Below are 27,751 nucleotides of genomic sequence, written 5' to 3' on the forward strand. Positions count from 1 at the left end.
AGTCCCTCAGGGAGTTTGGATGTGTCTATGGAGCTTCCGTAACCTTTCCTTGCACAAGCTGTGCTGGTTTCCCCAGTATTGTGTACTGTCTCACCCTTCACCCAAGATACCGCTTATCTATTATCGTAAGGCCTATCTTTTATCTTGATGCTTTCTATCTTACATCACATGGAAATATTATTAAGCAGAGAAATGCGAATAGTACTGGGTCAGATGGGAGGAAGAGCCAGAAGCTGCCAGTCTGAACTGTCCAGCCTACTTGTACTGTCTGTTATGTTGATTAACCAGATGGTTGATTCTGAGCAGTTTTTTGTTTTTTTTTTTTTTTTTTAAACACATTTTCTCAAAGATCCATAGTGGATAGATGTTTCTTATGAGTTTAGGAAAGGTCCTTTAAAATCTCTTGGAAAGATTGATAAGGGTTAACATTAGAAGAATTTTCTACTAAACCTCAATTATTTAGAAGATTTGGGTAGAGCGTACGTTTCTCTGGTACCTAGTTGACATTGACTTCATTGCCTAATACACAGTAGCAGTAGGTATGTTAACACTATCAGGTTACATAGATATCACCCTTATGAAAGATTTGAAAATTCTGTTTTTTATTAGTAAATAAAAACATTTGAACAACTGATGTTTCTAGAATCTAGACCACAATGAAAGGAATCTCATTCCAACCTTTAAACATGCTTAAATTTGTATTTTTCTTTTATGTAAACTTGCACTAGACAAACTTACCCATAACCTAGCAACTGGTTGATTCATCCCACTGAATGAAAAATGTTTACCAAGTTGGCCTAATCTCCTCTACAAATTTGCATCATAATTTCTTGTCATTATTAAAAGTGCAAATGGCTAATGGATTCTGCTCCTTCCTCCAGGTTTATTTCAATCTACAGAGGACCCAGCCACACCTACAAGGTCCAGAGGCTGACGGAGTTCACGTGCTACTCCTTCAGAATCCAGGCAGCAAGTGATGCTGGAGAAGGGCCCTTCTCAGAAACCTACACCTTCAGCACAACCAAAAGTATCCCCCCGACCATCAAAGGTGCGTAGACAGTGTGTTCTGTCACGCTTTTCTTTGACAGTAAGGGAATTGTTGAGGCTCATTTTTGACCTTAAATAGACTCATCTAATATATACTCTTCTAATATTTATAATATCAGCAAGAGAAATCAAAACATTTTAAAAAGAAGGTTGGAAATAGATTGTCTGGGGGAATGAGAGGCCTTAAACGACTTTTCTCAAATATGTATAAAGGGTTATTACAAGTAATGTAATAGCCAGATACTCATGTCCCCATAGGAGATAGATGGACAAAGCAACAGGCCTGATGACAGAGCTTGGGTTTCAAAATAAAGGTGAATTCCTGGGGTTAAGCACTAACGACAGTTTACTAAGGAAGATTTGAGAATCTTCTTTCCCAAAGACATTTGGGAGGAGCCGAGGCTGTCATTCATCATTGGATGACTTTGATGCCTAGAAATTGGGGATTGATGTAAGCACGTCCTGGCCTGTGACTACAGGTGTGGAGAGATGCCTTTGGAAAGCAGCAGCAGCAGCAGCAGCCTGGTCTTATCTCCTTGAGTATATGCTTTGAGGCTTGTGAGACTAGTTTTACTACTCTGCCTCATTTCATGGGATCAGGAAAAGCACGAGACCCCAGTCTTCTCCCATATCTCTCTGAGGAAGTGAACAAAAACTGCTCTGCCAAGACCCACCCTCCACTGGATCTACTGAGCCCTCATTCCCCCAGGTTCTCCCACAGAGTTAGCCCTGTCTGTCTACGCAGCAGACTCACAAGGCAGGGCCTTCAACAGGGGCTTGAAGCTTGCTTGGCACATCCCACCCCGTGTTAGGCCTGGCTCCCAGCCCTCTGGTGGACTCCCGAGGCTCTGCCCCTGTTCCCTCCAGATCTCATGGTTCTTGTGGAAGTTCTTGCTGCATGTCTTTAGGTGAGCTGGTGGCACTCATGATTTCATCTAGCTGCTGCTCAGAGTTACCCTGTAGCTAACAGATAGACAAGCAGCCCACCTGACCCAGGTTTTACAGGGATAAAAGTAAGGGTTTGCTGTATTATTTGGGTGGCTAATGCGGTGAGCACACCTGTAGAACAGGTCCTAAATGTTTGACCCCAGGAGCAAGGCCATTTGATTCACTGCTTCCACATGGAGGAGCTAAGTCAGCTACCCCTGGGGCAGCAGAGTCAATTAAAAGAGGTTGAGGGGACTCCAGGACCTGAGTCAGGTCTGGCTTGCATTCTGTAAGGGTTTCTTGTAGCTTCTACCAGGGCTAGTCTGTGATAAATTCCTTCTTCCCTGCCCTTCAGCTCCAGCTGCAGTTTTAACAAGCTTCCAGGTGATATTGATGTTGCTAGCCCATGGACCATAATTTGAGTAACAAGGCAATATAGATCACATGATAAACCCATGCAGGAGAAACATAATTGGAATATAGCCAGTGCTTGGCACTTGCTTCTCTATGTGACTTAAGAAACTAGTACAGATATATGTATACATGCAAGGCCTTACTTTGGCAGTAGTTGCCCTGACCCTTGGATAGAGCTTAAAGTTTCTGCTATATCAGAAGAGATTCCTGAATATGCTATGGTTGCTTGGTTTGTTGGTAACAAGAAAGCTTTGCCACATTTACCAGTTAGCAAACTTCAAGGGTCTTTCTGGTATAGAGAAGCCGTAACTTTGTCTTTCAAAGTGGTTTTTGGTGCGGATTCATTCTTTGTGGTAACTAGAACACTTTAGTTTTGATAGCACTTCCATTTCATGGTTCTTTTATTTCAGAAGGACAGTGTCCTTACACTACCACTTGACCTGGTCTTTTTCCTCTCATTTCTACATTCAGGAAGTTATTGCCCTTAGCTCAAGTCCTGTTTAGTCTGAAAAGGTTCCTTATTTAGTTTTTCCATAAATTGTTTGGAGTTTTCGCCAAATAATTCCAACAGACTGATTTTTTTTAAAGGAAAACGGTTATTTTTCTGTAACAGTATCCTGCAGAGAGTTACAAGTAGAAACAACTATTCCTATAGAATTAATTTTATGTAATTAGGAATTCAAATAAACAAAAAAATGCAACTATAAGGGGGACAATGCAGAACAGAATTTCAGATTCTCTTAGACTCTAGACTTTCCAGAGCGATGGAGGGTGGGTGAGCCCCTAAAACTATTCCTTGAGATAATCTTTAAACCTTAAACCAAAAATACCCCCTGAAGTCATCTTAAAACCGAACAGTAGTTTATCTTAACTAGTAAAGGTCTGCCTTGAGCTTTATGCTCTTTTAAGAACTACCTATATGGGATCAAATTGACATAGCAACTTAAAAGATTAGAAAGAACCTTAGGGGGCATTGAGTTTATGTTAATGAAGGAGGAACAACTCAGAAAAGGAGGGTGAGAATGGTTGCACAACTTAAAGTATGTAATCAATGTCACTAAATTGTACATGTGGAAACTGTTGAATTGGTGCATGTTTTGCTGTGTATATTCTCAACAACAACAACAAAATAAGTAAAATCTAGGGAAAAAAACTTACAAGAATTAAAGGGAAATAACAGAAGCATATAGGAGAATGTCTGATACGTTCTCAGTAGGTACTCAAGGATGGTGAAACTTCATCTTGCTTACTTTGGACACATTATTTGGAAGAAGCCATCCCTAGAAAAGGATATCTTGTTTGATAAAGTAGAGGGTCAGCAAAAATGAAGATACCTCTCAATGAGATAGATTGATACAACAATGAGCTCAAGCATATCAAAGATCATGGAGATGCGGGACCTGGCAACATTTTGTTCTGTTACATGTAAGGTCGCCCTGAGTTGGAGCTGACACAACTGCAGATAATAACAAGAAGCAGAAAAAAATGTAAAAAGTAAAGCAATGGTAGAAAATATCCGTCAGTCAAGGTTAAATCTGGAACATAAATTATTCTTATTTCTTACATTGGAAAAATGACATGATTTTATAATTTTGAGTAATTTAAAATAAACTTTGCCTTGAAGAAATGTACCTTAACAATAAAAGGAAAAGGATAGTTTGTATTTTCCCAGGAGGTGAGAAAAATATCCTTTTGCCTCCAGGGAATTCGTGACACTTATGGCTGGAAATTTATGGCTAACCAGCTCAAATAAGTTGTCCAGACAGAAAATACTCCCATTAGTGTTCTCTGCTAAATGACTTTTTTGTTAAAAATGAAAATGCTGCCTAAGCTTTGGAATAGTACTATTACATTAAGAGAAATACTCTAAATAAACGAAAAAAAAAAAAACGACTATAAGGTACTTGTAATTTTAAAAAGCCTTTTAGTGCTGCCCATTTTTTGTGACCTATCTCAAATGTCACTTGTTCCTCAAATATTTCTTAGACTCAAACTAAATGTGTTCTTTCCCTCCCCTGGAACTTCCTAACATTTTGTTTATACCTCTCATTTTAATCTGCCTTATATTCAGCTTCTTTTTGTTCTTGTCTCATATCTTGCTGTCCTCATTCCTTAACTAATTTTAAATTCTTGAAAGAGGGTCTGTTGTTGTTGTTAGGTGCCATTAAGTTGGTTCCAACTCAGAAGGAAACACTGCCCGGTCCTGCACCATCCTCACAATCATTGTTATGCTTGAGCCCATTGTTGCAGCCACTGTGTCAGTCCATCTTGTTGTAGGTCTTCCTCTTTTTTGCTGACCCTATCTTACCAATTTTTGCATTCCCCCAGTATACCTCACACAGGTGCTCAGTAGCCATAGAAAAAATTACAGAAATGTGATCCGATTTTTGATTAATAAGATAGTGAGCAAAGGAGTTTACATCAATGGCTTAGTAGTTAGGGAGTATCTTCTCTGTGCCTAAGGCACCCTCCGGTTCTCTGGGAGCCTCAGCAAATAAACTCCCCTCTCAGGACAGACACGGGCATGCTTTCGCTCTCTCTGAGTTCTCACTTAATATTATTAAAATGTTAATTGTTAACATGGTACTTTGAAATTTGAGCCTGCAAATGTGGATTTCTATTTCAGCACCTCGAGTGACACAGTTAGAAGGAAATGCATGTGAAATTCTATGGGAGACGGTACCACCAATGAAAGGCGATCCTGTCAACTATATTCTGCAGGTATTGGTTGGAAGAGAATCTGAATACAAACAGGTAAGAGCCAGTGTGCATGCAGATGTGTGGCTTCCCAGAGTCTGCTGGCTCCATGCTTCTGTCCATTGTCATGAGTGACTCAGTGACCAGTGAGCTGCAATTCTCCTAAAACCAATGGTAGAAGCTGCCTAATGTGTTACCTAGTTCTTCAGGGTACATAAGACCTAGTTTCCATTTCATTTTGCATGAGGTGGTATTCATCATAAATGTTCAGTTCTCAGGCAGAGCCTGTTTTATAAAGAGTTAGGTTTTAAGTTCTGTATTTGTATTTTATATTTGAAGTGACGTTTACAAGCATCAGAGTCTGTTTGTAATTGAAAACTAAAATACCGGTGGTTTTTAGTTTCCCAACAGGGATATGGGCTTCAGCAGTTACAGCTGAGACAATGTCCTGCCTGGCTTTTTTATAGAAGTTACAATGCAGTGATAGGTAGGCGACCCATGGGCTCTTGAGGCTTGTGATTCAGAAGCTCTAGGTTACTGCTTGTCACCCTTTAATGTGCGTGTGAATCACCTGGGGATTCTGATTCAGTAAGTCTGAGGGGAGGCCTGAGATCCTGCATTTCTAACAGGCTCCCAGGTGATGCAGGTGCTCCTAGTCCATGGATCAGAATTTGAGTAGTAATGCTATATAGATCACAGATAAATCCGTGCAAGAAAGAATGTAATTGGAATATAGCCTGATAACAAACTTGGTTTTATGATTTTTCACACCCCTTGTGGATGAATTCTGCCGAAGCCCCCCGTTATCCTGTCACTTGCTGTGAAGGACTCAGATGCCCTCTAATTTCCCTGAACCTGATCCTGTTTTAGAGTTAATAACTTTACATAGGTGACTGTTCCATCTTTCCAGCAACTGTTTATGTGAAATCAGTATATAAATAATACTGTTATTCCATTAGGAACGACAAGGCCCATTCCTTACCAGCACTTTTAATCAAAAAAAAAAAAAAAAAACCTGTTGCCATCGAATTGATTCCAACTCATAGCGACACTATAGGACGGAGTAGAACTACGCTTATAGGGTTTCCAAGGCTGTAATCTTTACAGAAGCAGACTGCTACATCTTTCTCCCATGGAGTGGCTGGTGGGTGTGAACCAGTGACCTTTAGGTTAGCAACCAAGCACTTTAACCACTGCAGCAGTAGGGCTTATTGGCACTTTTAATAGGGGCATGTGTTATGTCAAACTCAGAAAGTCTGAAGATAAATGCCACTGTCCTCTGAAGCATTAGCACAATTTGTCAAGTCTTCTTAATTCAGCTATTGAGGCTCCAGGTATACAGACAAGTAGAAAATAATTTGAGCCAGAGTTTTTGTTAAATTACTGACTGGTGTTCCATATGTAGTAATAAAGAATACCTGCAAATAAAAATGCGTAAAAAACATCAAAGTAAAGATTGGTACACTTTGCTGTACTTTGTTAATATGAAGTGTCAGATGAATGAATCATTTTAAACCCATTTTATAAAAATTTTATTTTAAAAATGACATCTGCCAGTATTGATTCCCATCAGTGGAGGATGATGTTGCCAGAGTTTTCACCATTCCTCTTAAATCAGAGTAAAGACACCATAATTTCCTTTCATTGTATAATCTTGTTCTGTACGGTAAGTCCTGTTTTAGAGTAAATAACTTTATGTATGTGACCGTTTCATCTTTCCAGAAAGAGATGATTGATATTAGGATCTCAACTCAGACAGTAGGAGATTTTCCTGACTAGATTTAGTCAACTCTACCACCAGTAGCATTTGTCCTGTTCCATAGCAGTGTAAAAATGATTAAAAGATGAGGTGTTAGGAAATTTCACAGCATATCATTTGACACTTAACAATAATTCATTTCCTAAATAGTACATTCATTGCACGTTCGTCATTGTATTTTAAAAGCTTTTTATTCCTTGTTCCATACATTTCCACCTTTTCTTGGAAAAACCTTCTGCTTCTCAAAGCACAGTGATTGGTGTTGCACATTGAAAAAGCAGCATTATTTGTTCAGTATCTTTACATGTTGGGCATTGCTGGAACATAGGTGAATCCATTCAGTAATTTAGATTTGTTTGGCAGATTAGCTGTTTGAATCTGCTGTTTGTTTAGTGTTTTATATTTAGACCCATGGACATATAAATACTAATAATTTTTAATCATATATATGCCTTGGAATATTTTTGTTGTAAACACTTGTAGACAAACGTTTTCATGGTGAAATCAACAGTACTACAGGGCAGGCTCAGTAAATGGGGTTAGCATTCTTCACATGACCATGTATTTCCTACATTTACCAAGAAATGATTAAAGCGAGTAGCGGCACATGAAGAGCCGCCGTTGAGTCAGGGACAGTTTGTTCTGGGTTTTTTGCTTCTCCCTATTCAGTAAGCATTAACTTCAGCATGATGTTTTGAGTGCTTCTTTCACTTGTTCTGGACATGAGACAGAGGATGAAACCTGTTTATATTGTGTGTGCAGAGTAATGGTTAAAATAATTATAGTCCAGGGATAACAGGCAGTGGCCATGGAATGCATAGAGGCAAAGCAAAAGAAAATGAGGAGTACTCATTTTTGTGCATCTACCATAGCAGAGCTACGCCTCTCGTGGTGCCCTGTGTATACCTCAATTCAAGTGCTCATCAGATAGGCCCCACTAACATGGGCTTTGTTATTCATGGTTCTATTCCCAGGGCTGGCACTTAGTATGCACTCTGTAAACGTTGCTTGAATACTTGAAAGAGACAGTTTTCAAAGTAACAGCGTTTTATCTGCGGTGGTGATAAAAAGTAAACTTCATCTTCGAGTGGGTTTGTAAGTATAACTTTAGGTATAAAAACCACCCATAAAAGGAGTCTGTCCTTCTCCTCCCCAAGCTTATTTTTTACAGGCAACATGTGGCAAGGACAAAGGCGTTTTCTGATTTTTTTTTGCTTAAAACGTTGACCTTAACTTTGCATTGGTTCTAGCTAATAAGCATAATTTCACTCAGTTATATGATGTCGGGGGAAGAGCTGGTTTTTATCATTAAACAGTACATTGACTTAAAGTATTGAATCTTTGCCTAAAATTTTACTCTGCATTAGAATGCATGCATATGTAGATTTACCTTTATTGCCATTTAATAAAACATTTCAACCACGGGCTTTTTTCAGGAAGCTTTCAACTTCTTTTCAAACAGTATTAATTGTATAGCATTTCTGAAAAAGATGAAAATTGTGTATCTATATGCTTCTGAATTGCACAAGATATAGCATAAAGACAATTTAATACATACATAAAAAGAAAGTAAAGCAAAATCAAATTCATGGCCCTGTACAGACAGCAATAATTTTTACAAAAAAAAATCGAATGAAAACATTGAAGATGAGAAAAGTTTCAGCAAACTTCAAGAAATTATTACTTACTGGCAGTTTAATTACTACTATTCTTAGTTATCAGCTTTATTGTGTTAATATTTGAAGCATCTACTGCAAATCTGTAAAGTTCCACATTTAACCTAATGGCATCTCTTTTTAAATATATTGTTATTTTGTATTATTTTTAATGTGATGCAAATATACACAACAAAACATTCACCACTTCAATAGTTTCTACATGCACAATTCAGCAGTATTGACTACACTCTTCATGTTGTACAGCCCTTATTCTTATCTTTTTCCTGTTTATTCTACCACTGTTCATGTAAATGCATTGCCTCCCAAGCAAAAAATCCCCCTTCTCTCTCCTCCTAGTAACCACTAATAAGCTATGATTTCTATATATTTGCTTATTTCATATAAGTGAGGTCATACAGTATTTGTCCTTTGGTGACTGACTTATTTCACTCAGCATAATGTTTTCAAGGTTCAACCATGTTGTATCATGTACCAGGACTTCATTTGTCTTTATGGCTGAGTAATATTCCACTGTATGTATGTACCATAGTTTGTTTATCCATTCATCAGCTGATGGACATTTAGGTGGTTCCCACCTTTTGGCTATTGTGAAAAGGGCTGCAGTGAACCTTGGTGTACAGGTTTCTGTTTGCATTCCCGTATACTGTGTCATTTTTAGAATGTATAAGGTAATTGTTTTTCAAATCCATGTATTAACTCTTAATGGGATCACATAAGGTACCATGAGAAAAGATCCTCTTGACAGAGCTGTTTCAAAGTCTTTGAGTCTTGGAGCCTCTGTGTTTTTTAATGAACTTCCACTCTGTTCTCTAATGCAGCGATTTAAACAATAAGGCTGTGATTGTCTCATTGCATGGTTTTTAATTTTTCTATGAAGAAAAGGTCAGATTCAAAGCAAAATAAGGATGGAGCAAGAAGGAGATATATTAAAGTCAGAAAGATATTTAAAAGTCATCATTTATTTTACTGATCTTAATTTGCTTAGGTTTACAGATCCCTGTAAGTATTTGATGAAGGCCATGACACCATACCCCAGAAAAATGCTCACACATACCCAGCCAAACAACTGCTGTCCAGGTGATTCCGACTCATAGCGACCCTATTGGACAGACTAGAACTGCCCCATGTGGTTTCCAAGGCTGTAAATCTTTGCGGAACCAGACTGCCACATCTTTTTGTCATGGAGTGGCTAGTGGGTTCAAACCGCTGACCGTTTGGTTAGCAGCCAAGTGTTTACCCACTGCACCACCAGGACTCCTTCTCATATATACATCCTCTTAAATTTTTATATACAATAAAGTGTGTATTCAGTTTCATGGAGTCTGGTATAGGACCCCTGGTGTATTGAGAAACTGTTAAGTGCTTTGTACTGTGAGGGCTGCCGCTGTCATAGCATACAAGGTAGCATAGTCAGTGTTCTCTGTTTCCTTAGGCCCACTGTAGTGAAAAACACATACCCGCAAAAAGCAGTTCGGTAACAGTAGCCGTGGCCTTTCCTCTCCTACTCGAGAATACAGATGCCTGCCCAGCGTCTTGCCTTCAACAGAGGAGGGCTGCGGGTTAGTGGGTTCTGTCTAGAGCTGGAGGGTGGCTTGTGGGGGAGGGTGGTCAAGTCTGCCTTCCATGTTGTTGTGTGCCATCAAGTCAATTCCAACTCACAGCAACTCTATAGGACAGAGTAGAACTGCCTCATAGGGTCTCCTAGGCTGTAATCTTTACAGAAGCAGGTTGCCACATTTTTCTCCCTCAGAGCAGCTGGTACATTTGAACCACCTACCTTTCAGTTAGCAGCCAAGCACTTAACCACTACGCCATCAAGGTTCATTCTGCTTTCCATAATTGTGTGATGTTGGAAAAATTAATTCTTCTCACTGAGCCTCAACTCTCTCATTGTCAAAGTAGGGATAATAATCCTTTCACTCAGAGGGTTACTGTGAGCATCAGACCCCTTCAGTCATGAGAAGGTGCTGTGGAAATAATAATGCTGTGCAATTATGCCTCACTTTCCAGTTCTTGGGGACAGTGACATTGGTAAAGAGGTGTAGGCATTGTCGCAGATACAAGCATTCCAGCAGCTCTGCATGCACTTTTCTCAGCGATCATCTCTAAAAACTCTGTTATTTGAAGGATTCAGCTGGGCAGCATGTTGTTCTGAATTTAGGGTCATGGACTCTTTGTTTCAGTTATCTGGGTATTACTTTAAATCCTGCTATTCTGGAATAAACATGTCAACATTACTTTAAAATATGTTGTTCATCAAATCAGAAACAGAAATAGTCTTTGTAAAAATAATATTGCTTATATACTTATTGCAATAATATGATTGGTTACTTCAATAAAGAAAATCTTAAATGGAGCTGTGCCTTTTAAATTGGATTGAGACAAGAGGAAAAGCCCTTAATGGGGCCCCAGTAAAAATGAATGAAAACAAAGGGATACAACCAGGGGCAGATTATCCAGTAGGCAGGATAAGCACGGTGCTTACCTTGCTTACCAGATCATCTGTAGTGAACAATTTCACATTTTTTCACCACATCAAAGATTCTGCTTCTAGGTAGAGCTGACAGCTGTCTCAGCACCTTCCTACAGAACCAAAGCTTTTTTTTAAATTTATAATCCCTGATGGGGCGGATGACCCAGTAAGCAAGGTAAGCGCGGGCTTGCTTGTACCAACTAATCCATAGTGAAATGGTTCACTACAGATGACCTGGTAAGCAAGGTAAGCACCTGATCCTGGCCTGGTGTCCACAGCTGTTTACATGGGCTTGAATTACATAGGTCTGAATTCTGGTTCAGCCACTTACCAGCTGTGTGACCTGGGAAATTCATAACCAAGAGCCAGCTGGCTTCAAATCCACGGTTTTGTCCGTTATCCACTACTACCAGAGGTTCCCCTACCTTGGGCCTGCCTAGGTGCTTTGCTCTTCCATAGACCCCAAATAAACAGTAGCTGTAGGAACTCACGTAGTGGCTGTGTCAATTACCCTAGTTGCTGGGCTGTCATTCAGCTCCATCCTGCTCCTGGATAGTTTGTCCTTCTCTGCACCAGTGTCACACTGCCCTGAATAGTTTAGCTTTATACCAAGTCTTGAAATCTGTGCGGCAAATCTCTTTCCTCCCCCTAGCCCCCCAGCCCTCTCTCTCTCTTTTCTTCTCTGAGGAGTGTCTTAGTTATTAGGCCTCAGACATATATTTTTTAATGATAATATATAAAAACATAATATTCTCTGGCTACAGAATAGTGTAATGAGAAATGGGGTAATAAGAAAAATAATACTAATTCCATGGCTGTGATTATTTAAACGGAAATAAGTCAGTTATCATCAAACCTCAATAAGCAGAATCCTCAAGAAATGGGGTGTTGTTTAACTTTTTGCTTAGCTAAGAATCTGAAAAGCCCATATTCAAAAGTAAGCATTGTTGAATATTTCTAAAAGGTATTAAAAACTCCATAATTTCTGTCAATTCACTGAAAACAACTTAGCCATTGTTAATGGTTCCATTTTTTGCAGTAGTGTCTGTGCCTATACTAACTCTTTCTCTTACCTGGTGTGTTTGTATATGTGTTTTAATACTTGAGATTTACATTTATTTGTTTCTGGTACTGATCCTCATTTTTCACAGTGTAGTGTAAGAATATCTACTCTGAGCATTTGAGGGTTGTAATTAGAGCATATTCACTGAGCATCTTCTTTGTTCAAGTCATTGTGCTGGTTGCCATGGAAATGTGGAGATAATAGAGCACAGTCCCAAATTCAGTATATTTAATTCATCTTAAATGTAAAAAAAAATAAATAAACGTTAACATTTTTTGGCAGTGTTTGTGAAAATGGGAGCTGTTCCAATTAAAACAACAAGAATGGCTTGTTAAAAAGGGGGGAGTATTTTCAAATTAAAGCCTAACTTTTGATTGGTCTTGTCATTAAGGGAGTTCCCTTCAGTTAGGAATTCGTTTATCCTTTGCTAAGCTTTTTGCCTAATGATACAAGAAAAGAAGCATTTCTTTGCTTTCTGCATACATTTTCCAAGATCTTCACACTAAGGAGTTAGAGTTGAAAAGTTTCATGAAAATTAATATGTGAATTTTCTTTTCCAGATTCTCCCAGTTGGGTTTCTGGGAAATTAAATATACTTCTGGGCCAACTTTCTGAAAGGGATCTAGCCGTGCAAATTCTGGAAACCCCAGAAATAATTTAAATAAAAATATATGTTATATCCACTTTGCAAAAGTCTCTGGAATATCTTTAGGAACTGTCAAGTGGTTTTCTACAATGAGGCCATTCTTTGATGGCAGAAATTAAGAGGCTTCATGACAAAAATGCTTCCCAAGACCTTGCTTGGCATAAACTGGGTGGGGGAGCTACTCTTCATGACATAAAAGAAAGGACTACCTTTATGATGTCCTTTTCTTTATGGGATGATCTGGACGATGTTTAATGGAAACACCTTTGAGGGGAGATAGTAGGATTATATGGAAAGACAAAGTCAGAGACCAAGAGAACTGAACCCAGTGTCACAGCCTCTCTGAGCCTGTTAATCTCTAAAATGGAAGTAATGATACCTAGCAGAGTAATCATGAGGATTAAAATCAGTGAAGTTGATAAAGAACTTATCACCAGTATATTCCTTTCACAAAGTGTTTTTCACATTTTCTCCTTTGCTCCTCAAAAGTTAGGTATTGTTACTGTCTCCATTTCAAAGACGAAGAAACTAGGGCTCAAAGCTGTTAAGTTACTTGCCGAAAATCACAAATCTAGTAAGTGGCAGAGCAAGGATTTAGAGCTGGGATCCTAAATATAGTGCCTAAAAAGTCTGCCCACTGCCTCCCAGTGACCAAGTAAGACCAAACCCAGTTCCCTAGTTTGCCCAGAGGAAAAAAAGAGCTCTAACAGCTACAATTTTACACCCTTTGATAAATGTAAACAAGTATTTCAAGTGGTGTGGGCTCCAAAAGAAGCAATGAAAGAGCATATCAGTATACCTTCCAGCTAAGGCTTAGATGACAGCTGTTTTCCAACTTGATAATCATCCCAACATTAACTTTTCACCACCAAAGAGTGTCAGAATGAATTGTATACCTGGGACATTGCAGATAGGGAAACCAAAGCCCCAGACGGCAAACATGGAAGGACTTGCTTTATCAAACTGCTGTACTAGCCCCATAGGTGGCAAATCATTCTCTCCATGAATGATCCCAATAGTTTCCAAGAAATGACTTGTCTCACAAAATACCAGCTTTAGCATTTTAGATTTAAGAAAGTAAAGAACTTTAAAATGTCTCGTATTTTAAGAAGAAATGTACACTGTTATTTTCCTGAGACCCACGTGTGTTAGAAAATAACTCACAGAGAGACTGTCCCATCATGGTGTAGTCTCAACTCTTGAGTAGCGGGCTTAGGGCGATCACCGTGACAACAGGCTAGTCTTAAAATCTTCATTTAGATGCCACACCGAGCTGTGAGAAAGGCGTGGTCCCTTGGTACTGCCAGGGGTTTTCTTACCGTCTTCTGTTTTTAGTTGCTCCAGCCCAGCTGTTTGTAACTCCAGTTCGTAAGCCACTTGTCACAGCATTTAAAGAAACAGGGTAACTCGCCAGGAGGAACACACTCAAAATATTACAAAGCAGTTATAAATCTGGAAAAGTATGAGAACCAAACAGAAAATAAGACATTTAAAGTGTACTTATGAAGGTTGAAAACGAGAGAGGAAAATCAGGAAAAAGGTTGACTGCGTGAACCCCTGAAACTATTGCCCTGAGATAATCTTTAAACCTGAAACCAAAAATATCCCCTGAAGTCTTTTTAAAACCAAGCAATAGTTTAGTTTAACTCGTAAAGAATGTCTGCCTTGAGAATTATACTTTTTTAAGATCTATCTATATGGGATCAAATGAACAACAAGCAACTCAACAGATTAGATAGAAAACTTAGGGGGCAGTAATTTTATGTTAATGTGGGAGGAACAACTCAGAAAAGGAGGGTGAGAATGGTTGCACAACTCTAAGAATGTAATCAGTGTCACTAAATTGTACATGTATTAACTGTTGAATCGGTGTATGTTCTGCTGTGTATATTCCAAACAACCACAACAAAAATAAAAGGCTGACTATGAGGTCAACTTTAGAAGTCGGGTCCCCTTTTTAAACTATAACATTCCTTTGCTGTCTTTAAAATTGCCCATCACTAAATGCGTGGAGATGAACCCTGGTGGCACAGTGGTTAAGTGCTCCACTGCTACCAAAAGGCCAGCTATTCGAACCCACCAGTTGCTCTGTGGGAGAAAGATGTGGCAGTCCACTTCTGTAAAGATTACAGCCTTGGAAACCATATGGGGCAGTTCTGTTGTGTCATAAAGGGTCACTATGAGTCAGAATTGGACTTTAGACATAGGTAGAAATGTTTGTAGATTCTCAGCAACTCTCTATAGCTGAGATTTTTGGTAATTTTCTTTTCTAGAGGCTTTATATTAATTGACAGTTTTATATAAGTGGCCTGTCGGTTCTATTTAGGATTATTATTACGCACCTAGATTGAAAATGCCCGTATCTATCACTTTTAATTGCTGTGTTTTAAGAGTATATTTTGGATTTTTCTAAGTTCTAAAGAATAACAACTCACTCTTTCTTTGCAATTGCTATGTACGAGGCATGTTTAAGTGTTTTACAAGTACTGACTTGCTACCATCATACAGAAAGAGTTTAATTAAATTTTCTTTTTTAATTACACATCAGTCACATCTCTTATTGATGTGGATTAGTTTCAACTTGTTTTATCTTGTATTTTTTCATTAAATCTAATATAAGCCATAAATTTTTATGTAATTTTAATCCGATTACTATTTTCACTAAGCTTTTTGAGGATCAGTGTAACTTTGATGGAAGAACTTTGGGAGAGGCACCCCCCATACCCACCCCCACCCCACCATTTCAAAGACTCCTATTAGCTTTAGTCAACTCAAAGGGTGACAGTTTCTGTGTAAATAAACTGGTAGTTTTTAAGTCCCAGCCTCATGGTTGTTATATTAGCATTAACAAAGGGGAAGAAAGTATCCCAGTTCCTTAACAGAGGAAAGCAGGTTGGTCATACAGAGAACAAACACTCAAGAAAAATGTTGTTGTTGTTCTTAGGTACCATCCAGTTGGTTCCGACTCATAGTGACCCTATATACAATGGAACGAAACACTGCCTGGACCTGCACCATCCTCCCAATTGTTGCTATGTTTGAGCACATTGTTGCAGCCACTATGTCAGTCTATCTCATTGAGGGTCTTCCTCTCTTTTGCTGACCCTCTGCTTTACCAAGCATGATGTCCTTTTTCAGGGACTGGTCCCTCCTGATAACATGCTCAAAGTGCATGAGATGAAGTCTCTCCATCCTCCCTTCTAAGGAGCATTCTGTCTGTACTTCCAGGACAGATTTGTTTGTTCTTCTGGCAGTCCCTGGTATACTCAATATTCTTCGCCAACACTATAATTCAAGGGTATCAGTGCTTCTTTGGTCTTCCTTATTCATTGTCCAGCTTTCACATGCGTATGAGGCAATTGAAAATACCATAGCTTGGGTCAGGCACACTTTAGTCCTCAAAGTGACATCTTCGCTTTTTAACACTTTAAAAAGGTCTTTTGCAGAAGCTTTTCCCAATGCAGTATGTCATTTGATTTCTTAACTGCTGCTTCCATGGGTGCTAATGGTGGATCCAAGTAAAATGAAATTCTTGACAACTTCAGTCTTTTCTCCATTTATCATGATGTTATTTATTGGTCCAGTTGTGAGGATTTTCATTTTCTTTAAGTTGAGGTGTAATCCATACTGAAGGCTGTAGTCTTTGATCTTCATCAGTAAGAGCTTCAAGTCCTCTTCACTTTCAGCAAGCATATCATCTGTATATTGCAGGTTGTTAACGAGTCTTTCTCCAATCTGATGCCGCGATCTTCATATAGCCCAGCTTTTCAGATTATTTTTTCAGCATACAGACTGAATAAGTACGGTGAAAGGATACAACCCTGACACACACGTTTCCTGATTTTAAACAATCAGTATCCTCTTGTTCTGTTCAAACAACCGCCTCTTGGTCTATATACAGGTTTTGCATGAGCACGATTAAGTGTTCTGGAATTGCCATTCTTTGTAATGTTATCCATAATTTGTTATGATCCACAGTCTGATGTGTTTGCATAGTCAATAAAATACAGATAAACATCTTTCTGGTATTACCTGCTTTCAACCAAGATCCATCTGACATCAGCAATGATACCGCTCCTTTCATGTCCTCTTCTGAATCTGGCTTGAATTTCTGGCAGTTCCCTGTCAGCGTACTGTTGTAACCATTTTTGAATACTCTGCAGCAAAATTTTACTTCTGTGTGATATTAATGATACTGTTTGATAATTTCCACATTCTGTTGGATTACCTTTCTTTGAAATGGGCCCAAATATGGACCTATTCAGTTGACTGGTCAGGTAGCTGTCTTCCAAATTTCTTGGCATAGACGAGGGAGCACCTCCAGCACTACATCCGTTTATTGAAACATCTCAGTTGGTATTCCATCCATTCCTGGAGCCTTATTTTTCACCAATGCCTTCCTTGCAGTTTGGACTTCTTCCTTTAGTACCATTCGTTCTTGATCATATACTACCCCCTGAAATGGTTGAACATCGACCAATTCTTTTTGGTACAGTGACTCCCTGTATTTCTTCCATCTTCTTTCGATGCTTCTTGTGGTGTTTAATATTTTGCCCATAGAATCCTTCGGTATTGCGACTCAAGGCTTGAATTTTTGCTTCAGTTCTTTTCAGCCTGAGAGATGCGAAGCATGTTCTTCCCTTTTGGTGTTCTATCTCCAAGTCTTTGCACATTTCATTGTAATACTTTACTTTGTCTTGTCAAGCTGTCCTTTGAAATCTTCATTTCAGCTCTTTTACTTCGTCATTTCTTCCATTTGCTTTAGCTGCTCTACATTCAAGAGCAAGTTTCAGAGTCTCTTCTGACATTCATTTTGGGTTTTTTTTTTCTTTCCTGTCTTTTTAATGGAAACCCTGGTGGCATAGTGGTTAAGAGATATGGCTGCTAACCAAAACGTTGACAGTTCAAATCCACCAGGCACTCCTTGGAAACTCGATGGGGCAGTTCTACTCTGCCCTGTAGGGTCGCTATGAGTTGGAATCGACTCCATGGCAATGGGTTTGGTTTTGGCTTTTTTGTCTTTTTAATGATCTCTTGTCTTTGATGTCATCCCACAACTTGCCTGGTCTTCTGTCATTAGTGTTTAATGCATCAAATCTTTTCTTGAGACGGTCTCTAAATTCAGGTGTGATGTACTCAAGGTTGTACTTTAACTCTCATGGACTTGTTTTAGTTTTCTTCATCTTCAACTTGATCTTACATATGAGCAATTGATGGTCTGTTCCAGTCGGCCCCTGGCTTTGTTCTGACTGATGATATTGAGTTTCTTCATCGTCTCTTTCCACAGATGTAGTCAGTTTTCCTGTGTATTCAATCCTGCGTGTATAGTTGCCACTTTCGTTGATGAAAAAAGGTATTTGCAATGGAGAAGTCATTGGTCTTGCAAAATTCTGTCATGTGATCTCCAGCGTCATTTCTGTCTCCAAGGCCATGTTTTCCATGTACCAGTCCTTCTTGTTTCCAGCTTTCACATTCCATTCACCAGTAATTATCAGTGCATCTTGATTGCATGTTTGATCAATTTCAGACTGCAGAAGCTGGTAAAATCTTCAGTTTCTTCATCTTTGGCTTTAGTGGTTGGTGCATAAATTTAATAATAATCATATTAACTGGTCTTCCTTGTAGGTGAATGGATATTATCCTGTCACTGACAGAGTTGCACTTCAGAATAGATCTTGAAGTTTTTTTTTGTTTGTTTTTGTTCTTGTTTTTTGACAATGAATGTGATACCATTCCTCTTCAATTTGCCATTCCTGGCACAGTAGACCATATGATTATCGGATTCAAAATGGCCAATACCAGCCCATTTAAGCTCTCTAATGCCTAGGATATCAATCTTCAAGCACTCCATGTCATTTTTGACGACTTCCAATTTTCATAGATTCATACTTCATACATTCCACATTCCGATTGTTAATAGATTTTTGCAGCTGTTTCTTCTCAGTTTGAGTTGTGCCACATCAGCAAATGAAGGTCCCAAAAACCTGACTCCATCCATCTTGTTAAGGTCAACTCTCCTTTCAGGAGGCAGCTCTTACCCAGTTGTATTTTGAGTGCCTTCCAACCTGAGGGGCTCGTTTTCCACCACTGTATCAAACAGTGTTCCGCTACTATTCATAAGGTTTTCATTAGCCAGTTTTTTAAGATGTAGATCACCAGGTCCTTCTTTCTAATCTTTCTTGGTCTAGAAGCTCCACTGAAACCTGTTCACCATGGATGAACCTACTGGTATTTGAAATACCGGTGGCATACCTTCCAGCATCACAGCAATGCACAAGCCACCACAGTACGACAAAGTGGCAGACAAGTGGTGGAAAGCCAAATAGACCACTGAATTATTTCAGTGTTGTTTTGTAATAAATTGGACTGCATCAACAAATTTATGCTCAAGAAAATGATTAGGCAAGGTATAAAACTGGTAGAAAATATTTACAGCACATATGTCTGGCAAAGGACTTACGTCCAAATTATATAAAGATCCCCTCTAAATTATTGATAAAAAGTCAAAATAAAAAAGCCTTGAACAGGCTCTTTACAAAAGAAGGTATATTAATCACCAGTAAGCACATGAAATGGTTCTCAGCATCACTAGGTATCAGGGAAGTGCAAATAAGATACCATTCATACTCACTAGAATAGCTAAAATATAAAAGACTGACAATAACAAATGTTGGTGAGGATGTGGAGCAACTGCAACTCTCACACTTCACTGATGGGAATGCAAAATGATACAATCACTTGGGAAAACTAGTTCTTACGAAGTTGAATGTAGACCTACCTTCTGATCCTATGGCCTACCTACTTCTAAGTATTTATCCAAGAAAAATAAAAACTTAGGTCCTCAATTTGTGCAAGAATATTCATAGCAGTCTTATCATTGTATAAAAACTCTAAACTGGAAACAACCAAAATGTTCATCAAAAAGAAAATGGATAAACTGAGGTATAGTCATGTAATGGAACACTACTCAGCAATAAAAGGAACAGACTACTGAATCAGTCAGCAACATGGATAAATTTCATCAGCACAAAATAATGCATACTGTGTGACTCCATTTATCTGAAATTTTAGAATAGGCAAAACTAATTATAGAATTAGAAGTCAGAATAGTGTTTACCTCTTGGGGATGGAGGTGGGGTATCTTGATGGGATAGTATTACATGGTATATTCAATTGTCAAAAATCATCATCCAGCTAGAAACTTTGCATGTTATTGTATGTTCATTATACTTTAATTCTTTGAAATGTTAATTTGTTCTGGGGACCAAAAACAGAGTCCTTTGCAGGTATTAAATCATCTTCTGATTTAGTAACCTTAATTATTATTAAAATTAAGTTAGATTTGTCTTATTACTTAAAATGCCAGCTGCATTTCTAGCCTGTGCCTTCTGTCCTCTGTCAGAGTTAGAGTCACTGACTTTTATATCATGTATTATTCAAAGTAGGTTGGAATACCTTTTTAAACCAAGCCACCGTCCACAAGGCCCCAGTGTCATATGCTTATTACTTAAGAGACTACAGTCTTGTTATAAATTAATTGACCAGGACTTTTCCTTTTCCTGAAGGTATACAAGGGAGAAGAAGCCACATTCCAAATCTCAGGCCTCCAGACCAACACGGACTACAGGTTTCGTGTGTGTGCGTGTCGTCGCTGTTTAGACACCTCTCAGGAGCTAAGCGGAGCTTTCAGCCCCTCTGCAGCTTTTGTACTGCAACGAAGTGAGGTCATGCTTACAGGGGACATGGGGAGCTTAGATGACCCCAAAATGAAGAGCATGATGCCTACTGATGAACAGTTTGCAGCCCTCATTGTGGTTGGCTTTGCAACTTTGTCCATTTTATTTGCCTTTATATTACAGTACTTCTTAATGAAGTAAACACACCCAACAAAACTAGAGGTATGAATTTAATTAATGCTACACATTTTAATACACACATTTATTCAGATACTCCCTTTTTTACGTCCTTTGTTCTTTGATTTATATACTTCTCTTGTTTTACAGATTTAGCTAGAAAAAAAATATCAGTGTTTTGGTGCACCTTTTTGAAATGCAAAACTAGGAAGAGGTTAAACTGGATTTAAAAAAAAGAAGAAAAGCAAACCAGATACCAAAAGCTAGCTTTCTTATGTTTTCTTTTGAATTTACAGATTTGCCTTTATTCTGTTCTCACTAATGGCTTTTGCAAGCCTTTGATTTTTTTTTTTTTTTAATATTACAGTTTAGTAATTTATATTCACCTATTCACCTGTCACTTCTTATGTCGTGAACATCTGTACGTGTAAACATGAATCACAGCATGTGTAGTTACAGGGCTAGGATTTCAGTGTTGTCAGAGAATCATCACGCAACACCACCATGCAGAAGCTGTGTTCACTAAGATGGCCTGCCCTAAACGAGTTCCATTTTGTTACTCAGTTATTTAACTGTATTTAGCTCATTTAAATCAAAATGTGTACTTCAATGTAAAATGTTTTAATAATCTGTATTTCTTATCATTTTAACACTATGAGCTGCCTGTATACAAAATCAAGTAACCAAAATGCACCTATAAATTGTGGAGCATTGTAGATTTTTACCACGTCGATTCATAGCAGTAACTTTACGAGGGCATTGTGCAATAGTTAGTTGTTTCCTTGTTACAGCTGTTTTAAAAGCTGCTTTAACTTGTTTGTTTGTCTTTGTATATAACTACGTACTTCTAATCACTAGAGTAATTATATTCTGTTATGTTTGACCAGAATTATATGATGAGAACTGGTGACAGTTTAGTGCCTCTGCCCGTTGTCCATGATTTACACTAATTGTGAGCAATCTTGTAACGTGTCAGCTCATTATTTTTGAAAGATTTGCCTTTAGGCTGTTCTTTGAGGTATCAATGAAGTGATTGAATTCAGTACCTTAATTCAGTGCACGTAATACTAATCTAACAGCAGATAAAGACTGATAAAGCCCAAAAGAGAGTCCTCTAAATTTATAGTTCCTATTTCTGTGGGGTTGACCTGGCCGTCTATGGAGAGGGATTGTATTTAGCGGTAAGCACAGGGTGTTTGGGGATCAAGAAGCCTAGATTCTCTCCCTGGATCTGTCACTAACTTGCTGCGTGACCGAAACATGTCACCTTTACCTCTGTGCCTCAGTTTTCCCATGCATTAAAAATAAAATAAAATGGGGATTCTAATGTTTGTAAGTGCTTTGAGATCCTTGATCAACAGGTGCTATTGGAATGCAAGGTGTTACTCTTGCTTGTTTATTTTGAGTCATGAGATAATCAATTTTAACCCAAAGTCTTTGGATTATTTATATGAAGTCCATAATGTTCGAGTACCTCAGGGACATTTAAGAGTTGGAGGTGCAAATATATTCCAAAAGGGTGCAACAGACACAGTGTATACCCCTGCTTCTGTTTTTGTATATTTTTGCTACTTGGTTTTTCTTGATCATAGCTACTTTGTGCTTTGTGTTGTCTAAGATACAGTATCCTGTACTAGCTTATAATATTCCCGTACCAAAGTCATGGGGAAACCAACATTTTTTTGTTTTTGGTTTATTTATACTATATTCTGCATACAGTACTTTAAATGCCAATTACAGTGCAATCTTTATTTATTGTAAAATTTTAAAAAATGTACTTATGTACTAATTTTCCCTTGTAGCATGTTATTTTTTTTGTGTGTTTTATACTTTTGTAATTCTAGGTCACTCTTGTTCTTTGGCAACATCTGTAGTATTATTAATCTTCTGACATTTTCTTGTATTTTTAAGGATAAGAGCATCTAGTGCATTAAATGCCAAAAAAAGAAAAAAAAAATCCATTATCAGTGATTGAAACGTTTACATGTACCCAAAAAACCATAATCATCTCTTGAAAGATAGTGGTAAGATCAATGAATTATTCTGTGTGCCTATATTGATGTAGTAAATACTAGAGAGTTCTGTATTTTGTTATTGACTATAATAATCAGTTTAATTAGCCTTGCAAACTAATGGCATCAAGATAATATATTTTTGCCAAAGTTCTGGCCTTCCAAAATATATCCCACTATTTACGTAAATGTGTGATATGATCCACTCTGACATTGCATCTGCGTTTTCTGAGATGATTTCATGCAGGTGTTTCAAGAAGAAGGCATTTTTTAAGCAATGAAGAGTCAACTGAGTACAAAAACCCTACTGTTTGCAAAGAAAAACATCCCTTTTTGGTACACTTCAGAACTGCTGCTATAAAGAAATTCTCTGAATTGGTTGTATTTTTTAAAATGAAATTAGGCCAGAGTTGTTATGAATATTTGATTGTTTTGAGATTTCATACTATCCGTGGAACCACCAGAAAGCTGAAGTGTGTGAAATACAAGCTGACGGCACTTTATTTTATTGCTCTCCATTGTTTGGTATTCGTTATAATCCCTTCAGTCAGGAAATTCTTACTCTATATGGCACTGTGTTCTATCACAAATATGTATATGTGATATTGATGTATAACTATATATATTGCCATTACACATGAACAATAAAATAAAGTGTTAGAGTAAACTTATTTCTTTGCTCCTTTGCAGTAAGTAGGAATGAGTGAGTGGCTTTCTGATGGCTCTGACTCTTCTGTCTGTCAGATTCATCTCTGGCACAAGAAATCCCAGTCCCGTGAAGCAAATGGCCCTGTCCTCAAAGAAATGGTTTAAAAAGAAAACTTTTTTAAAAGATTTTTTTTCTTATTATATGCCTTGTTCTTATCAACTTGAAATGTTGGCATTTTCTAACCTTGTTTTGTTGGCTACAGTAATTCAGTATTCATGTCAACATTGAAAAGTACCCTAATTGAATGTGTTTTGAATGTTATCCTTGCACAGTTCTTTAAATTGAAAAACAAAATGTTTTACCTCACTGTTGGACATACATTCCAAGCTTTTCAACTCTAGGAGAAAAAAAAAAAAATTCATATGTTTTCCTGTATTGTCAATTTTAGACTTTCATATACATTGTATTAAAACTGCCATATCAATTTTATGTATAGATTTTGCAAATACGATGCTATATGTAATACCTAACTGTATCTGTAGTGTATATGTAATATATTTATGCCCAATAAATGTTTTAATTCTTTCTGACTTAAGTAGGGTTTTTCTGCCATTAATAGGATTGCTGTTGTTGTTGTTATTGTTTTAAAGCTTAAACAACATCCCAAAAGTTGCAAATTCAAATGCCTTTAGAGGCCATGCAGTAGCATAGTGCATGATGTTTGCTGTCTCATCTAAACGGGCAGCCACAACTCGACTGCTGCTGGGTGAGGCATTGCAGAATTGCTGGTCACAATCACATGTGCCAGTATTTCAAAAGAACCTTAAAATCCAGATTTTGATCTAAAATCTCCTGATATTTTAAAAATAATTTGTCTAAATTGCTTGTAAAACTCTGTATGGGCCAACTAAAATGTGATTGTGGACTACATAGGCCCATGAGCTGCCAATTTCAGAGTGTGTGTGGATAGTGTACCTCTTTGCCTAACATTTATATGACAAAACTCAGGTGTCCACATCTACCTCTGTCCACTTGGCACACTGGGTACTTCCTCCTCTGGATCCCATTCAACAACAACAGCAATAAAGCATATTGTTCCTACTGTGGCCATAGTTTCATCATTAGGTTAGATTGTTTTGCTAGGAATCTCTTCTGTCTTGAGTTCTTTATATTTTGGGCATAGAGATGTATTGTTTATAACTCAAAGCTCACATAAAGAATGGTAGTCATTCTTATGTGTAAAGATGAGAAATGGAACACATCAAATTTTGCATGCTCCCGACACTTCACCAAAAAGATGATAAAGGATTTATTTTTTTAAGTCACAACTCCCCTCAAGATGGTGTAAATGGAAGAGAAGTCATTAGCACCAGAATTTTGGAAACCTAACCAAAGAAATACGAGTTCTAAGTTAGCAGAGAGGAAATTGAGAACAAACTCAACTTACATGCAGAATGCCCAGAAGGCTCAAAAGTTGGCAGCATATCTCTTTCAAGTGGTGTTGGGAGGGTCTAAAATAGGATTGGTTGAAAATTGTTAAAGATGCGGTTAGATTCCCAGAGTTGCTCCCCATTTCTTTTAAGCTGGACAACTTCATCTCTATCACACTTGCAGAAGCCTGGAAATTTATCCTCAGGAAAAGGTAAAACAGAAGGTCACTAGACTGCAAGACACTATTCACAGTTGAAAGTGAAGGTACTATACCAAAAATGGGGATTAATGAACATAAGCATACAAGAGGATGTCAGGAGAGTCTCAACCTGAAGAATCTCATGCAACCAAAAAAAGAAAGATCTTCAGTGAAATAAATGATTCAAGCAGATCATCCTTTGGTAGTGCTTCTCAACATTAGCTGCACATGGGTATCACCTGGCGAGCTTTCTAAAATCCCTCTATCCAGGCGACATCCTAGGCCAATTAAATGAATATTTCTGGAGTATTAGTGTTTTTAGAGCCCTGATGGTGCAGAGGTTAAGAGCTCGGCTGCTAACCAAAAGCTTGGCAGTTCAAATCCCACCAGCTGCTCCTTGGAAACCCTATGAGGTATTTCTACCCTGTCTTATACGGTTGCTATGAGTTGGAGTCGACTCAACAGCGTTGGGTTCGGTTGGTTTGGTAGCAGTGTTTTTAAGGCTCCCCAGGTGATTCTGCTCTGCAGCCAAGATTGAGAACCACTGCCCTAAAGTGAAAACTGTCAGTCAGCAATCTCGTGTCAGCTTTTTCATCTGCCATCTTAAAGTTAACCTGGCATCTGATGAAAGAAAGCTTCTAACGTGAATGAAAAGACCAAACCCAACAACTTGGAAGAACCAGAGACTACAGGGAGAACAAGCCTCAAAAAAACTGCCAGTCTCCAGAGAGAGAAGAAAAGATAAGGCATCTGTAAAATAAGGATAGAATACTACCAAATAGGAAATATTCTTGAAAATTAAAATTCAGTAGTAGGGGTGAAAGCTGAAATTGAGCAAATAACCCAGAAAATAGAGCAAAAAAGGATAAAAGATTAGGATCAGTCTTGAGACGTCCAATACCCAAGTAATAAGAACTCCAGAAAAAAATTAAAAATGGAGGGGAGGAAATCATCAAACACACATTTCCTGGATGAAAATAGGACCTCTACTAAGGTATGCCATCTTGAAATTTCAAACAAGTAGGTCTAAGAGAAGTTTCCAAAAAAGATTTTAAAAAGCAGGTCACATAGATTAGGAATCAGAATGGCTTTCAGACTTCTCAACAGTAATACTGGAAGCTAGCAGTCAGTAATTACGTCAAGATTTTGGAAAAAAAGATTTCCCATCTGCCATACTCAATCAAGTGTAAAGGTGTCATAATATTTTCAGAAATGAAAGATCTCAAAAATTTGCCTCCCATGCATGTTTTCTCAGGAAGCTGCTAAAGAATATGCTCTCACATATAAGGGAATATTCCAAGAATGAAGCAGCCATGGGATTCTGCCTTCAGTGTTTTCATGCAGGTCAGAAGTTGGCTCTCTTAAGGCCCCTGGGTGGCACAAACTTTTCTGCACAGCTGGTTAGCAAAAGATTGGCGGTTTGAACACACCCAGTGGCACTGAGGAAGAAACAGGCCTGGAAATCTGTTTCCATAAAGATTACAGCCCAGAAAACCCTATGGAGCAGTTCTATTCTGTAACATATGGAGTCTCCTAAGTCACAAATCAACAGCAAAAACAAAAATTGACAGAAGTTGCTCTCTGACATTTTGCCCCAAAAGGATTTATGCAACTTTCACTTTCTTACCCTTTCCCCGCCCCCAGCCTTCCTGTATGCATAAACACACACACGTGCACACACATAGACTGAAAAGTGATTATTTTAAACAAACCTCTCAGGATATCTTGCCTTGGCTAATTAAACCAAACAATTAAATCCATGTGCAGATTACATTTAATTCAGTGTGGCGACACAAGACTGTTTAAAAAAAAAAAATCCCACCTCCATTGCTAGACCATAAGTGCCTCCAAAAATGGAAGTGGGGAGGGAATGTTTGCATGAGGCAGTGAGTCTTATTCAGCTCTGCAGCATATAGCAAGGCACCTAGCACATAATAGATGCTAAATAAAATTTTGTTTAGTTGAACTCAATTGAACTAATTTTGTAGGAAAAAGTTCCCATAGCAGTGGTGTGATCCGTAAGACCCTTTCTCCAAAAGTCTTTTGCCACTTGATTTTTGTTTTTAATCAAAGTAATTGTCAACATTTAAGCCTGTCGAGATTTCACACAAAATGCTAGGACTCTAGATTCTATTGAAATTTGGAAGACCTGGTGACTTTAGGTCTTGTTCTGGAATGGTGGTTATCAACAGATGAATAACAGCTGCCGTTGTTCGTTGGTGCATTTGCTCTGCAGTAGACCACATTTCCCACCAAATCCCTGGCACAGATATTGATGATGTTGTCTCCTAAAGAAGAACATTTCCATGTACCCATGTCTCCATCAAAGGGAGGCAAACGGCAATACTTCAAGAATGATAGCGTGAGGACGTCTGAAGATTGACTCCTCTATAAAAGCAACAAAAACACTGGCAAGAATTGTCAAAATCAACTCAATTCTAGAAAATACCAAAGGTTTGGAATAAACTGAACCTCTATAAGGACAGTAGGCTTTGTGACATTTTAACTCCACCTGCTCCCACAGCTAATCTTGAAGACCAGCAGCCTTGCAACCATGATAGCCATGAAAACCAGCAGCTCTACAGCCACGGGAGAGGTTTAGAGCTCAAAACGTCTATTTAACCTGTCTCACAGCTTTCTTGAAAAGCCCCATTCTCAGGGTGTCATTTAACCTGACACAGACTCGCTCTATGGCGAAAGTCATATACCCAGGGTATCGAACAGGCAATTGTTTAACGTAGCAGCTGCCTGAGGCTGCAATACCAATTGGGGCAAACAAGATCCTAGCCACAAAAGGAAGATCTAGGGAATGAGATGTCCGTAGGAGGCTTGTAAAAGTTTGTGACATGTTCCTGGGGATCTATACGGCCAGATGCATATGCAAGGCTATGCGCATGCTCAG

General features: G+C 38.3%; 1 protein-coding gene across 14 annotated transcripts in view; it reads left to right on the top strand.

The window, feature by feature from the left end:
* FNDC3B (fibronectin type III domain containing 3B) overlaps positions 1-26,936 on the top strand; it is a 401,489-nt gene extending 374,553 nt beyond the window's left edge. For all 14 annotated transcript variants that reach the window (XM_023737934.1, XM_023737942.1, XM_023737932.1 and 11 more), the window contains 3 exons: positions 882-1,048; positions 5,015-5,142; positions 20,271-26,936. In XM_023737934.1, the coding sequence (XP_023593702.1) occupies positions 882-1,048; positions 5,015-5,142; positions 20,271-20,582 (607 nt within the window). In that variant the 3' untranslated portion in view covers positions 20,583-26,936. The remainder of the gene's footprint in view (positions 1-881; positions 1,049-5,014; positions 5,143-20,270) is intronic.
* The last annotated feature ends 815 nt before the right edge of the window (positions 26,937-27,751 follow it).

The sequence above is a fragment of the Trichechus manatus genome, unplaced genomic scaffold (genome assembly GCF_000243295.1).
Source record: "Trichechus manatus latirostris isolate Lorelei unplaced genomic scaffold, TriManLat1.0 scaffold00110, whole genome shotgun sequence".
Taxonomy (NCBI): Eukaryota; Metazoa; Chordata; class Mammalia; order Sirenia; family Trichechidae; genus Trichechus; species Trichechus manatus.